Below are 15,996 nucleotides of genomic sequence, written 5' to 3'. Positions count from 1 at the left end.
TTTAAAAGGAACTATATTGACTGCCAACATTAATGCACAACTAAAATACCATCACAGAAAGGCTGTGGCACTCATCAGCGAAGATTTTGAGGGACTAATTACTTATCTATTACACAGAAAGATTGAATTATCAAAATTGCAGGCATATAAGGCCTATTTCCGTAATATAGAGTTCTGTGTAATCATTGCATGAGTTATGAGATCATGACATACTTGTGGTCAATAAGCAAACTATGACACTCCAACAATGACAGCTCTCGAAAAAATGGCCGTAAACACAACACTTGATTAATGCACATGATGCAGACATTAAACAGTGTTGCATGCAGAAAAGCTCATTCTATGGACCTAGGAGACATGTGAAACTGTCCTCTGAGTACAGGATGGAAAATATTTAATCCTTTTTGAGAATTATGGAGTCATGCACCCTCCAGGTTATATAGAAAATTAATACTTCAGCTTGATTTAGTGGTCAGTCTGAAAGACAGCATATATGATGGTAAGGGGGTGCAGAGGTGACTTGGTTAGGGTCTTCTTACTCCTGTAGAGCATTAAAATGATTGTTGACTGCTACATACAGACTTTAAACAGCAAACATAGCTACCAAGGCATTATATTTTGGAGCACCGCCTTTAGGTATTGTCCCCTAATGGTGGCAAATTTAAATCTCTACTATGTTCCAACAGTGTGTTCCATCATAAGAGTAAACAGGTCACAAAATTGTTTTCTTGCAGTCAGGATATGCCCATATTAAGCATAACAAAAAGATTAACAAGTTGAAGAATACACCTATCAGTTGAGCTGCTGAAATCATGTCTCGCACATCAAAATATCTAATTTTTGAATGAAATTATGCCATCAGTCAAAGTATTTAACTGTTCAGTCTCATCCCTTGTGTTGTGTTTAGTCTTATCTAATATAAAATGCATTTTATTGGCCCTGTCCCAACTTTTTTGGGATTTGTTGCAAGGGTGAAATTTTAAATGATCACATAATTACCTCCAAAAAATAATTCTGCTTCACTTTAACAACTGATTTGTTGTCTGTACATAATGTTCTACCTTGTTAACATATTGAATGTTTTGAAAATGCCAGTGTTTTGATTTTATTCACAAAATACAAAGTGTCCCAACTTTTTTGGAATCCGCTTTGTATATTAGAATGCAATAAACTGTGTTAGTAGTAGACATAATCTTTTTTGCTGCTATGAAAAGTAGTGTGGGAGACATTTTTTAAAGTATAGTCGTCAATAACAGGTAAAAGATGGTCTTACAACCTCATAGGCCGCAACATAAAATGGAAACCAAAAAGTTAAAATTAAAAAGGTTTTGATAAAAAATATGATGAACAATCAATATATTGGTGGCACAGACAGAATTGTATCTAGTGAATGATTATTTGCCACTGCAAACCCAGTGGGACTTCTGAGAGCCCTAACAATGGCAAGGGTGCAGTCTACAGCAACACAACCACCACAGACATGACGCTACTAAATAAATTAAGGTGATGCAGCGTGGCAGCGTGTCTTTCCCACAATTTTCAGCCCAATCATGTACATATATCTTTGGCTACTACCTGGGTGTTTTCACTGATTTCATGATTTTTAATCTGTCTGAATTAATGCAGACATTTCTTTCTTAATAAATAAATATGTGCAGTAGCGGTACTTTATTGATCATGGCGGAAATCAAGGTAGTTTAAGATATATGACTGAATAAACAGTGGCCTTCTTGTAGTATGAAGACTATCCTACATCATACAAGTTAAAGGACCAGTTCAGTCAATTCCAATATGCTGTTCTATTGCTCACGCTACCCTTGACTTGTCAGTACCCGGTGATGCCACATTTTTCGTCTAAGCCCTTTCCGAGATATGAGCTATTCTAATGGGGGCAGTGTTACCAGTGTTTGTTTACTTTTTTTTTTTAAATGACATAGGCCAACTCCACACATTTTCCCAAAAGGTACCGCTGTTTGCTAGTTGTCTGCTGATGTTGTATAACCTTTTGGATGTTTTTGGGAATAAATAAAAATGTTTTTTTAAAACGTAAACAAAGCGCTGCCCCCATTACAATGACCAGGATCTCGGAAAAGGTTTAAGAAGAAGGAAAAAAAATCTCAGGTACTGACAAGTCTTGGGTAGTGTGAGCATTACAACTGCATGTTGAAATTGACTGAACTGGTCATTTAAGTTATTTATTTCCACTGCAATAAACCCACACAAAGGTTTTTATATGCTCTTGAAATCTGTTAAAAGAAATGTTGTATTGTACCCTATTTGAACTCCCAGGTGTAATAGCCAGTTACCTGAGCTTGATTGTTCCCTTAATGGGGCGTTTGCATAAAAGAAGTGAAATGTTTAACCCATTGATGCCTGATGTTGCGTTGTGCAACATTGGCCCTGGCGCCTGAAGCTGCATTACGCAACATTCAGGCTCATGAGATTTGAGACAACATAATTAAAAATCTCTGTTTGTTTGAGATGAATGAACACATTCTAATGAAAGTTGAGGGTCTTAGTGTTTAAATGCAACTTAGTGCACATTTTTATGTTCTTCAGAAGCTGAGATATTTAGGTTTTTATAGGCTGAGGGCAGCTTTTCTTAAAAAGGGTCAGGCATTCAGCACCCTTTTTTGCAGGTGCCTTAGGCGTCAATGGGATAAGGGCTTAGTATTCCCCTAGGTCAGAGGTTCCCAACCTTTTCCACCTCGGGGCCCACTTGAAATTACCTTCATTTCTCCCCGGGATCAATAAAGTTACTTTACAACTCTACTACTAAATATTCACAAATGTTCAGGGTCCACCTTTGACCCAATAAACAATACAACTCAAATAACCAGTCAACAGCAACACACGCACAAATGTTATTTTGATGTTTAGAAAATGATTTCAAGCCCCTCTTTTTTTATTTATTTTTTTTATTTAATTTCAGCGTAGCTTAAGTTATATGTTTTTATTTCCATTTTCTTTTTACCATATGTTTTTTATATGGCTTTTAAATACTTTTAAAGGCTCTTTGTATTTGTAAAGCACATTGAGTTGCACATGTGTATGAAATGCGCTATATAAATAAAGTTGACTTGACTTGACTTGACTCTTAGAATACCTTCCCATAGTCTGAGAATATCTGTCCTATGGTTACGCTGAAGAGAACAAGATGGAGCAACTGGACACTTTCAATTAAATATACAATATTTGGATATCAGGGTGCTACTTTTGGTTCTTCAGAGCTTATGTACTGTAGCCTATATTGGTACCCAAATGTTTTAAGAACTGAAAAAAGTTTTTTTTTTTTAACACTCAAGTCTTTCCATAGCCTGGCGAGCCAAACCTCTACAGCAAAATGCCCCCGGGAGCAAATTCAATTTGCAATCGCCAGGGTCGTCTAGATTTCTAGGCTAGTCTTTCCAGAACTGAACCACAAAAAGGTTGGGAAATACTGTCAAACCCAAATCAACATAGGGCCTAGGCCTACCACATGTAATGACCCCAAAAGGTCATAAGTAACCAAACTTTTTTCAGTTTTATTGCAAAAATCCAGACATCAAAGCAAAATGTGACACTGATTCAGTCACTCCAGTAAAATTCAACAAAAATATAAAAAAAATAATCTGTACGTCGCAATATTGAACATTGCTAGTGCATAGTTTACAGTACAGTCAGTCACATGCCAAAACATACACCAAAGCAATACTCAAATCAACAGTATCTCAAATCAAAGGTCTTCGTGCCAAGAGACCATCTCTTCAGGGCGACCATGTGCTCGTAGTTGAAATAGGGACCTAGCTCTACACCTGCCTCGGACAACAGCGCCAAAGGCATGGAAACGCATGCTCTCTTCGCCAGCCTTTCCATGGGGTGAGTGTATCTGTTGTGCATGGGGTTGTAAAGGTCGTGGTACGTCTGCCTGCCGCCCTGTGAGAGGCGGTGGATGCCGCTCTCTGGGAAGTCTGTAATTGAAGGTTCGAAAAAATTCACTTCGAGCTCCATGTGCAGTCTTACAACCTCATAGGCTGCAACATAAAATGGAAACTAGAAAGTTAAAATAATAAAGTATTTGAAAAAAATATGATGAATGATCAATATCACAGCTGCACAGACAGAACTGTATGTAGTGAATGATTATTTGGGCCTTATCACCCCCCCTCCTGCAATGCCACTGCAAACCCAGTGGGGCGTCTGAGGGCCCCAATGGCAAGGATGCAGTCTACAGCAATTGTTCTCAACCTTTTATGAACGAACGCCCCCTTGACCTCATCGTAAGTCTGCTCCCCAACGGCACCTGGGGGGCTGTAGTGCCCCCGTTGAGAAACACTAGTCTACAGCAATGCAGCCACTTATTACGCTACTAAATAAATTAATGTGTGATGCAGTGAAAGTGTGTCTTTCCCACAATTTTCAGCATGTACACACAGTATCTTTGTCTGGCTACTACCATTTCAAATGGCTTTATTATTTTTAATCTGTCTGTATTTATGCAAACATTTATAAACAAGAGGTAATTTATTGATCTTTGAGGAAATCAAGGTATGTTATTTAAGATAAATATGAGTAAACAAATAGTGGTCTCATGTAGACTAGCCTACATCATTACATTTTTCAGCTATTTATTGCTGCAAACCCACACGAAAGCTCTTCTTTTATATGATCTTGAATACTGTTCAAAGAGAGTCCTTTACTGTACCCTATTTGAACTCCCCGGTTTAATAGCCAGTTCTCTGAGCTTGATTGTTCCCTTAATGGGCTATTTGCATAAAAGAAGCCAGTAGTGAAATGAACCTATATTCCCCTAGGTCAGGGGCTCCCTGTGTTCCCTGTATTGTGATTTTTACCTCCGCCACGGAGGTTGTTTTCGGTCGCATTGACTTGTTTGTCTATTTTTTGCTTGTCTGTCTGTCAGCAGGACAACTCAGTTATGAACGGAATTAGATAAAACTTTGCAGAGTTGTTGGAAATGACGAAAGGAACAAGTGATTACATTTTGGTGGTAATCCCGATCCAGGATTTAAAAAAGATGCTTCACCTAGTATCCCCCCAGGTCAGGGGTTCCCTTGTCAACCTTTTCCATCTCGGGACCCGCTTGGAAATGTTCGCATATGTTCGGGGTCCACCAACTCTCACCCAGTAAACAATATCAACTCAAATTGTCAAGAGCAACACACACACAGATATTATTGTGATTTGTACCTCTGCCAAGGAGGTTATGTGTTCTGTCGCGTTGATTTGTCTGTCTGTATGCTTGTCTGTCTGTCAGCAGGATAACTAAAAGTTATGAACAGATTTGGATAAAACTTTGTGGAGTTGTTGGAAATGACAAAAGGAACAAGTGATTCAATTTTGTTGGTGATTCTGAATCACGATCTGTATCCAGGATTTTTTCTTTAAAGATTCTTCACCATTGCGGGACAGGGGGAATTTTGACATTCCAGTTTATAACTAACAAAGGGAAGGCAGAAAGACTTGAAAGGATTTAACAGTCCAATGTTCTATCAAACAGCTTCCTTGGCAGAGTTCTGCACTCCCTGAGCACATTTCTAGTTAGAAAATGATTTCCCCACTTAAGGCCCCTGAAAATGAAGGCCCACTTGAATTATCTTCTGGTCCACCAACTGAACACTAGGCCTATATGTAGGCTATTGTAATATTTGGATATCAGGGCAGGCTACTACTGTTGGTTCTTCTTCAGAGCTTAAGAACTGAAGTCTATATTGGTGCCAAACTCTTTTTTAGAACTGAAACAGGTTCAATTAACATTCCAGTCTTCCCAGAACTTACCCACAAAAAAGGTTGGGAAACCCAGTCCTACACAAACCCAAACATAGGGCCTAGGCCACAGACATAATATATGATGACCCCCACCCCCGGAAGAACCCCCAGTCATAACTTTTTTTTTTCTGTTTTATTGCAAAAGTCCAGACATCACAGCTAAACATGAAACTGATTCAGTCACTCAAGTAAAATGCAACAAAAATATAAAAAAAATAATCTGAAAGTCGCAACATTGAAAATGTCTCGTTAGTGCATACAGTCAGTCACGCGCCAAAACATTGATATAGCCTACAACAAAGCAATACTCAAATCAAAAGTTTCTGGAATCAAAGGTCTTCGTGCCAAGAGACCATCTCTTCAGGGCGACCATGTGCTCGTAGTTGAAATAGGGACCTAGCTCTACACCTGCCTCGGACAACAGCGCCAAAGGCATGGAAACGCATGCTCTCTTCGCCAGCCTTTCCATGGGGTGAGTGTATCTGTTGTGCATGGGGTTGTAAAGGTCGTGGTACGTCTGCCTGCCGCCCTGTGAGAGGCGGTGGATGCCGCTCTCTGGGAAGTCTGTAATTGAAGGTTCGAAAAAATTCACTTCGAGCTCCATGTGCAGTCTTACAACCTCATAGGCTGCAACATAAAATGGAAACTAGAAAGTTAAAATAATAAAGTATTTGAAAAAAATATGATGAATGATCAATATCACAGCTGCACAGACAGAACTGTATGTAGTGAATGATTATTTGGGCCTTATCACCCCCCCTCCTGCAATGCCACTGCAAACCCAGTGGGGCGTCTGAGGGCCCCAATGGCAAGGATGCAGTCTACAGCAATTGTTCTCAACCTTTTATGAACGAACGCCCCCTTGACCTCATCGTAAGTCTGCTCCCCAATGGCACCTGGGGGGCTGTAGTGCCCCCGTTGAGAAACACTAGTCTACAGCAATGCAGCCACTTATTACGCTACTAAATAAATTAATGTGTGATGCAGTGAAAGTGTGTCTTTCCCACAATTTTCAGCATGTACACACAGTATCTTTGTCTGGCTACTACCATTTCAAATGGCTTTATTATTTTTAATCTGTCTGTATTTATGCAAACATTTATAAACAAGAGGTAATTTATTGATCTTTGAGGAAATCAAGGTATGTTATTTAAGATAAATATGAGTAAACAAATAGTGGTCTTCATGTAGACTAGCCTACATCATACATTTTTCAGCTATTTATTGCTGCAAACCCACACGAAAGCTCTTCTTTTATATGATCTTGAATACTGTTCAAAGAGAGTCCTTTACTGTACCCTATTTGAACTCCCCGGTTTAATAGCCAGTTCTCTGAGCTTGATTGTTCCCTTAATGGGCTATTTGCATAAAAGAAGCCAGTAGTGAAATGAACCTATATTCCCCTAGGTCAGGGGCTCCCTGTGTTCCCTGTATTGTGATTTTTACCTCCGCCACGGAGGTTGTTTTCGGTCGCATTGACTTGTTTGTCTATTTTTTGCTTGTCTGTCTGTCAGCAGGACAACTCAGTTATGAACGGAATTAGATAAAACTTTGCAGAGTTGTTGGAAATGACGAAAGGAACAAGTGATTACATTTTGGTGGTAATCCCGATCCAGGATTTAAAAAAGATGCTTCACCTAGTATCCCCCCAGGTCAGGGGTTCCCTTGTCAACCTTTTCCATCTCGGGGCCCGCTTGGAAATTTTCGCATATGTTCGGGGTCCACCAACTCTCACCCAGTAAACAATATCAACTCAAATTGTCAAGAGCAACACACACACAGATATTATTGTGATTTGTACCTCTGCCAAGGAGGTTATGTGTTCTGTCGCGTTGATTTGTCTGTCTGTATGCTTGTCTGTCTGTCAGCAGGATAACTAAAAGTTATGAACAGATTTGGATAAAACTTTGTGGAGTTGTTGGAAATGACAAAAGGAACAAGTGATTCAATTTTGTTGGTGATTCTGAATCACGATCTGTATCCAGGATTTTTTCTTTAAAGATTCTTCACCATTGCGGGACAGGGGGAATTTTGACATTCCAGTTTATAACTAACAAAGGGAAGGCAGAAAGACTTGAAAGGATTTAACAGTCCAATGTTCTATCAAACAGCTTCCTTGGCAGAGTTCTGCACTCCCTGAGCACATTTCTAGTTAGAAAATGATTTCCCCACTTAAGGCCCCTGAAAATGAAGGCCCACTTGAATTATCTTCTGGTCCACCAACTGAACACTAGGCCTATATGTAGGCTATTGTAATATTTGGATATCAGGGCAGGCTACTACTGTTGGTTCTTCTTCAGAGCTTAAGAACTGAAGTCTATATTGGTGCCAAACTCTTTTTTAGAACTGAAACAGGTTCAATTAACATTCCAGTCTTCCCAGAACTTACCCACAAAAAAGGTTGGGAAACCCAGTCCTACACAAACCCAAACATAGGGCCTAGGCCACAGACATAATATATGATGACCCCCACCCCCGGAAGAACCCCCAGTCATAACTTTTTTTTTTCTGTTTTATTGCAAAAGTCCAGACATCACAGCTAAACATGAAACTGATTCAGTCACTCAAGTAAAATGCAACAAAAATATAAAAAAAATAATCTGAAAGTCGCAACATTGAAAATGTCTCGTTAGTGCATACAGTCAGTCACGCGCCAAAACATTGATATAGCCTACAACAAAGCAATACTCAAATCAAAAGTTTCTGGAATCAAAGGTCTTCGTGCCAAGAGACCATCTCTTCAGGGCGAACATGTGCTCGTAGTTGAAATAGGGACCTACACCTGCCCCGGAAAACAGCGCCAACGGCGTGGACACGCGCGCTCTCTTCGCCAGCCTTTCCGCGGGGTGAGTGTATCCGTTGCGCATCGGGTCGTAAAGGTCGTGGTACGTCTGCCTGCCGCACTGTGAGAGGCGGTGGATGCCGCCCTCAGGAAAGTCTGTAACTGGAGGTTCGAAATCATTCACTTCGAACTTCATGTGCAGTGAGTAGACATACGAATCAGGCGACAACTTAACATCTTGGGGCGCATTAGCTTGTTGGGTGGTGTGGTGTGTGGAGCGGGTGTCAGGGTCTTTTCGAAGGAGTGATTCAATAGAGAAAGAGCTGGTAAATTTGACGGGACGTTTTTCCAACTCTGGTGAGATTTCTTTGGGGTTGACGGTCTTCTCCTTAGTCGTGGGCTGATATTTAGATCTGACGGGCGAATCTGTCATGACGCCCAGGGTGCCACCGAAATGGCGTCGGAGCATCTTTGGAGTGATGCGGCTTTCGTCAACTCTCCAGTAGTTCCGTCTGGCGTTAGGGTACTCGGGATTCACTGGAACCTGGAAAATAGAGTCGCAATTAGATATGGCCTACAATGACATTCAAAAATGAATAGACATCCTGCATTTTCGTTGATGTTAATATGACATCATGTGTACTACTAGGCCTACATACCTTGACAAAGCAGTCGTTGGATGACAGACAAACTCTGACGTTATTTTCCAGTCCCCTTCTTTCACCTGAGACGTAAGCGCCAAGGCTCTCCATCAACTGTAAAACAAAGAAAGAAATCCAAATTTTAAATAACTGCAATGGCAAGAGTCAGGCAATGTTTGTAGGCTACACAAACAACAATACATTCAAGTTAGGGCCTACTGGACTTACCTGGCCGAAAGTAAGCATCTTGTTTGGAGAGGTTTGAATCACATGGGCAATCAAACCAAGGTAGGTGCTGTAATTCTTGGAGTATCTCTTGTATTTTCTCCTCTGTGTGCAAATGGAGTCGTCGATCATAAATGGTGCTGTGCGTGTCTCATCCATGTCTGTCCCTGGGTCCAGCAGCACCAACTGAAGCAGTGTGAGCTAGTCTGAACTTCGCTAATAAGTGTACCAACTGAGGGCAGGCCTGGACCTTATATGCCTCCGTGTAGATTAGGCCAATTAAAGGTGTACATGCCAAGGTAAGTGGCGACGTTCATCCGACTAAAAGGTGTGAATCACCGGTAGCCAGGAGAGGTGGGCCGCGCTAACATGATTTAAACTTTTGGAGACATCTTGATTGAAGCACAAAGAGGTAACACAAAAAGTCATATATAGCTTTTTATCTTACATCGCTTTTTATTTCAACGTTGACCTTGATTATAGCCTATACTAGGCCTAGGCTACCTAAGATTTTGAAAATGTGCCCAGAGCAAAACAAATCACCCGCTACTCGGTAGGCTAACAAAATAGCCCATGCATTTTGCATGTTGTTTGGTGCAGATCTGGAATGGCACAACTCAAATCTATCTATCTATCTATCTATCTATCTATCTATCTATCTATCCATCCATCCATCCATCCATCCATCCATCCATCCATCCATCCATCCATCCATCCATCCATCCATCCATCCATCCATCCATCCATCCATCCATCCATCCATCCATCCATCCATCCATCCATCCATCATTATTTTTAACAAGCACTGATGTGACCTTTATGTTTGTCCCCAAATTTAGACGTGCAACAGCTGATAAATAAATAGATAAACGAATTGAATAAATAAATACATAAATAAGCAAACAAGGGCTGTGCAGAACACATCAAAACATTAAGATTGCCCTACCAATATGATTAAAATAAAGTTGATTACTTCTATCCCATTGCTCAGTAGAACTGGGCTAGTAGGTGTGCAGTTCAAAGGGCAAATATTAATCTTACTCAGTTTACCATGGCAAGGCAAGGCAGTTTTATTTGTCTAACACATTTCATTCACAGATGCAATTCAATGTCCTTCAAAAAGAAAAGAAAATCTAAAAAAGCACAAGAAGAACACAGAAAATGAAATGCAATATAAGGGCATGACAATGAGAAAATGGGGGATCAAGAAATGGCAGGAATAAAAGAAAACATAAATAAATAAAGAAAACATTCAATAATTGCAATCACATAGATTTAAAATATTAAAATTAAACATCAAGAATTTGGAATAAATAGGAGAACGCTTCTGAGAACAGCTTTGTCTTGAGTCTGGATTTAAAACTGTCATATGGGCATTTTTACATCGTCTGGAAGCTGGTTCCAAAGCTTTGCTGTAGCAGATAAAGGCTACCTCACTTCACTTAGTTTTGACATTTGGTATTGCCAACAGCTGAAACCTATCCGGTTGGTAGCTGGGTCCCAACCCATTTAATGAACACAGCAAGTGGTGTCTTTAAGTCAGTTCTGTAGCTCATGGGAGCCAATGCAGTGATCTCAAAACCGGAGTAATGTGCTCAATCATTTTTGTTCTCGTAAGAACCCTGTCCCTCGCTGCTGCGTTTTTGATTAGTTGAAGCTGTTTGATGGTCTTTTTGGGGAGGCCGGTGAAAAGGCTACAGTTGAAGTCTGGAAATGAAGGCACGTATTAGATTTTTGTAGATTGTGTTTTGACATAAGATATAAGACGACCCCTAAGTTTAGAAATGTTTTGGGTGATAAAATGTAGACTTAGTAATGGCTTTCATGTGACTATTAAAGTTTAGGTCACTGTTGATGAGGACACCAAGGGTTTTCACCACATCCTTTGCTTTCAGCCCCATGGTATAAAGTAAATAATAATTGGTTGTAAGTCGCTTTCTACAAAAGTGTCTGCCAAATGAAGGCTAATGTAATAAATAAAAAAACCCAACTAAGCCATATATCAGTGTTGTGGACAAGGCAGTAGCCTAATTCTAGCATGCATTTAGCAAAATGGCTCTACAAGTCACTAATACATATTTAGGGGTGTGTTTGTGAACGCTATTGTTCCCACTGGGAGAGGTGCTAATGAGCAGTCTGGCGTGTTGAGTTGTCAGGTAGGGGGTAAGCCTGGAGACAAATCCCTAATAAACATTTTCAAACCTTCTGTTTTTACAACTTCAGCAAAGGCTACATCTATCTCCTCTAACGAAAATAATCACAAACAGGGCTTTTCATCACCAGGCGAAATGGCTTGTAGATGTTTATTTTACCAACCAAATACATGCTGATACATTTTTCTGGGTAGCACGCATGTGCACTTAGCCTACTAGAATGCATCGAATTGACAAGGTGTGTATGCACACTGCCCAGCAAAAGCAGCACTGCGTCATTACGAACACGGCCATTGCCTGACTCCCTCAGACCCTTGTGCACTGGCGAGAGTCAGGTAATGGCCTAACTCTGTAGAGCAAAAATACAGTACAAAAATAAAGACAAGGACAAAATAAAGCAAATCAAGAAGACTAAAAGTCTACAATCTAAGACTGCAAGTGTATTCTAGTTATCTGTGGTGTGTATAGTAACTGCTATAAAACAATGTAGAAATGTATACCACGTAGCCTACAGGTCAAGCCAAATCAACAAAGGTGGGCAAAGTAAAGTTGACTAAAATTATAGAAATAGAGGCTTTTTCCGAAAAGCCTGCACAATGCTTTGCATCTGATCTGATCGACCTCTTCAATTAAACATTACACATGTTTCGATATAGACCCTATTTATACGAGAATGCATGCAGATATGTGCCATTGTAACATTATGTAGGCCCTTTACTATTATATCATTGTAACGAGTGAATATTTGGCAATAAAGTTGCTGTTGGCAATCTATTTACCTGGCATGCCGGCTTGATTAAATCTTTGGCACTAGTAGTGCCCTGTGAATTCCTGACATTCCAATGTAATAGTTGTAAGATTAGTATGTTTTGTCCTCTCTAAAGAGGTGCAAATTGGCAGTGGGCCTGTTTCAATCCCCCCAGTGCTCAAATGATAGTACATCTCTCCGCAGCTACCCCTGCTGGTTGTTTTGTGCGTAATGTAGAGAACGTTATTTGTGCGTAATTTAGAATATCTACTCTGTCCAGTCAACAAAAATGTATTTCATGCAGTAGGCTACATACCCCCCCTCCAAAAAAAAAACAAAAAAAAAACAAATAAACAAACAAACATTAGTCCAGTAGTTGTTTCATACTAGCCTTGAGTAGGTACACCACCATTTGAGTACCACATAGCCTATCCAAATTAGGGCCTCTATTTCGCTTGACCGATGTCCGTGTTTCTTTGCTCTCCACCAGTCGGCGCCCCCTCGCTGAACAGCAGTTCTGGGGGAGGAACCTCTTCAACAACTATTTTGCAAACTGCCAAAGAAATCACATGGGGAAGAGGCATTCATACAATTTTTGACAGCCGTTGTTTCAGTTGTCTGAGGAAACGCGCCGCCGGTAAGTTATTGTGTTTAAGAAGTGTTGCGCGTCCTGAATATGTTTATGCTCCTATCCTGTGCGTGATATTTGGTTTGGTCTGGTATTCGTGGATAAGCGTCAGACGTAGGAGTTTGCGGTTTCGCTCAAACCGGTTCTAATGACATTCTTCATTTGTGCGGGTATGTAAAGATGCTTAACCTGTGTCTATGCGTAATTCTGAAACATACAGTGGTTACCCATCCCCGTTCTTGTTGTTATCCACTAGAAAAGTAGCATTTGTCGAAAGTTGTCGGACTGTCAAAATGAAGAAGTGTCTGGTTTTCTCTTTCATTGCAATTTCCAGTAATCGCCTAGGCTGAGTGCGCACAGAGGCGTGCTCTACATTATCTGTTGCAACTCAGCCAAACTCCGGTGAGGATGGATGGCCGTGAGCGGCACATTATGCATGAGTGGTACATTATCTGTTGTAACTCAGCCAAACTCCGATGAGGATGGGTGGCCGTGAGTGGCAGTCGGTCTGGGATATACATTTATTGGCAGCAGCATCACTCCAACATGGCTTGTTTGGCTGTGACATTACAAGGGCGGTCTGTACTATGAGAGAATGTCAAAGCACTGTAGGTGACAAGATGACAACGTTTGTACCCGGGTGTGGTTGTGACACTTTTTTTACACTGACACTGTTGAATGAGGCTATATTGTTATTGCTTATTGGCCTCATATGTCTGACATATGTCAATTTGTCCAAATGAGTTTAGAGAGAAACTTGATGGTCAGTTTTCCTTTCATGAGGGTATGCTTATAAAATAGATCACTTTCCTTGTTGCCTACAGCTGTTTGACTGGGCAGTATCCCACCATTTGAAGATTTCCAGAGTTTCTACTTTATTCCGTTCACACTGAATGGGTAGCAAGAAATTGCATCAGAAGACTGCTTGTGATCATGTCATGCACATGCACATTATTTTCCTTTATTCATATACAATAATTTATGAAGGGCATCAGATACAGTGCTTGGTGGCATTCTTTCTTGAATAAATGTCATGTGAAAGGTTTACATTTTTATTAAAATACCATTTGTAGAACTGTCAGAGATGCTCTTTCATTCAGTGTTTATGTTCCTCTGTGCAACTTATACATCCGTGCTGCACATTAAGGCAGCAAAACTATAGTTTTTGGCTTGTTAAATGAGGTGGTTAGCAGCATAATCGTGATGCAATTGATTTTTTCGAAATTCTATGTGTAACAGATTGTGGTCACCTCTGTGAATAGTGTTTGTGAGATAACATCTAAATGTAACCATAATTGCTTTGATGAAGGGTCTTTTTATAGAAACCACTCGGTTTGGTAAATTGCTTCTCCATCGTAAATTGACATCAGAGACCGGCCAAGGGGATGAGCCTGTGAAGTTTCTTATTCATCCAGGTCATGTTAATGCACAGCAGTTATGTTGTGAGAAACGGGCTGTCTGTCTTCACCTTTCTTCACAGACTTCAAGGACTGATTTGTGAGGGAATCGTATTTCGGAACATCTTTTATGCAATATTAGCAACGTTGCCATCTTCTGTGACTTGCATTTGTTCAAAGACTAACTAGTTGCAGCATTTATTTACAGAGAGATTAGAATATGACCTGGGATATTCCAAGAATGTGTATTTAGTGATAAACTTGTCTAAGTTAACCTACAAGAAATGGAAAACAAAGGTAGCCTTAAGGCATCGCCTCATGTGTTTACAGAGATGAGAGGATGCCCTGGAGAAATGTTAATCTTCATCAAAGTGCTTACAGAAGTCTTCTGAGGGGTGAATTCTTCTCCAAGAAGATGAATTTAGGTTGCAAACGTGCTGCAGTATTGAAAACCTTTTCCTTCCCTTTCTCTGACGTACCGCGGCTAATGAGAGGGCTTACATGAAGATTATTATATTTACTTTCACCACAAGAGGGGTCTTGGAGCATTCCTCCTCCCTTTTTTTTCTGTGGAGAACTTTAAAAAGAAAAAGAAAAAAGTGAGTGAGTGCATTCTCAGGGCCGATGTGAATTCGACAGAGCTTCCCTCAAGAGGACCCCCAAATAAATACTTCCTCATGACCTCCTGTCCCTGTGCCAGAAAAAGCGCTCTCTCTCTCTCTCTCTCTCACTCTCTGTCTCTCCCTCACTCTCTGTCTCTCTCTCACTCTCTATCTCTCTCTCGCTCTCTCTCCATGTTTGTCACTTTGTCTCTCTCTTTCATTTTGTCACTTGGTCTCTCTCTTTCATTTTGTCTATCTCCTTCTCTCTCCCTCACTATTGTTCTCTCTGTCGCTTTTCTATTGCTCTTCTCTATTTCATTCCATTCTGTCTGTCTGTCTGTCTGTCTGTCTGTCTGACTCTCTGTCTGTCTGTCTCTCTCTCTCTCTCTCTCTCTCTCTCTCTCTCTCTGAGCTCAGAGAGTGATGTTCTGGGCTTTGACACAAACTTGCACTATATCTCTTTACTGACAGAGTTTGACCGTAGCAGCACACTGTGGGTTCTCCCATTCTCGCAAATACACAGGTCTCTCGTTTAACCTCAGAGCTTTTATCAGTCGGGCCAGTAAATTAAAAGTGCTGATTAGGATGTACTAGCATGATAAAATTCAAAGCCTCTGGACATCACCTCGACAGCAAGGTTTTTTTCCCCCTCTGATGACAACAATGACCACTTCTCACAGCTCCATTTGCACAGGAACATATGGCCTTCTCTTTAACAACCCAGACTCTTTGTGATTTATTAGATATTTAACCTTTGGAGCTCTCAATTACAGGAGCCGTGCAGTTCAGGTTTTGGAAACACGTGAGGGTGTTTGTGTGTGCGTGTGCGTGTGCGTATGCGTATGCGTGTGTGTGTGCATGTGCATGTGCGTATGCGTGTGCGCGTGTGTGTGTCTACACTGTTTACCATGAAATATGATGCTGTCTGTGCATCAAGTGAATAGTTTAATTGGGCCCAATAAATTCTGGATGATAAGCCAGTGGAGCTCAAGCACTCCTGCCACTAACACAAGCGTAAGCAAGCACAACAGCCCAGCCCCTAGAGAGAACCGAC

At 40.7% G+C, this 15,996-nt stretch overlaps 2 protein-coding genes across 2 annotated transcripts in view; one reads left to right on the top strand and one right to left on the bottom strand.

The window, feature by feature from the left end:
• Positions 1-8,093: 8,093 nt before the first annotated feature.
• LOC134436496 (forkhead box protein H1-like) lies at positions 8,094-9,762 on the bottom strand. The gene is made up of 3 exons (XM_063185751.1): positions 9,418-9,762; positions 9,208-9,303; positions 8,094-9,092 (listed from the first exon to the last, which is right to left on the bottom strand). Exons 1-3 carry the CDS (start codon positions 9,571-9,573, stop codon positions 8,460-8,462), a joined length of 885 nt encoding a protein of 294 aa, XP_063041821.1. The 5' UTR covers positions 9,574-9,762; the 3' UTR covers positions 8,094-8,459.
• A 3,060-nt stretch (positions 9,763-12,822) lies between these two features.
• The window catches only part of ptp4a3a (protein tyrosine phosphatase 4A3a), a 53,236-nt gene continuing 50,062 nt past the window's right edge, over positions 12,823-15,996 (top strand). The window contains exon 1 of the mRNA XM_063185740.1: positions 12,823-12,952. The gene's annotated coding sequence lies outside the window, so the exon portion shown is untranslated. The remainder of the gene's footprint in view (positions 12,953-15,996) is intronic.

This window comes from Engraulis encrasicolus, chromosome 20, assembly GCF_034702125.1.
Source record: "Engraulis encrasicolus isolate BLACKSEA-1 chromosome 20, IST_EnEncr_1.0, whole genome shotgun sequence".
In the NCBI taxonomy this organism is placed as follows: domain Eukaryota; kingdom Metazoa; phylum Chordata; class Actinopteri; order Clupeiformes; family Engraulidae; genus Engraulis; species Engraulis encrasicolus.
The sequence above is the reverse complement of the archived record's forward strand: the minus strand, read 5'-3'. Positions and strand labels throughout refer to the sequence as shown.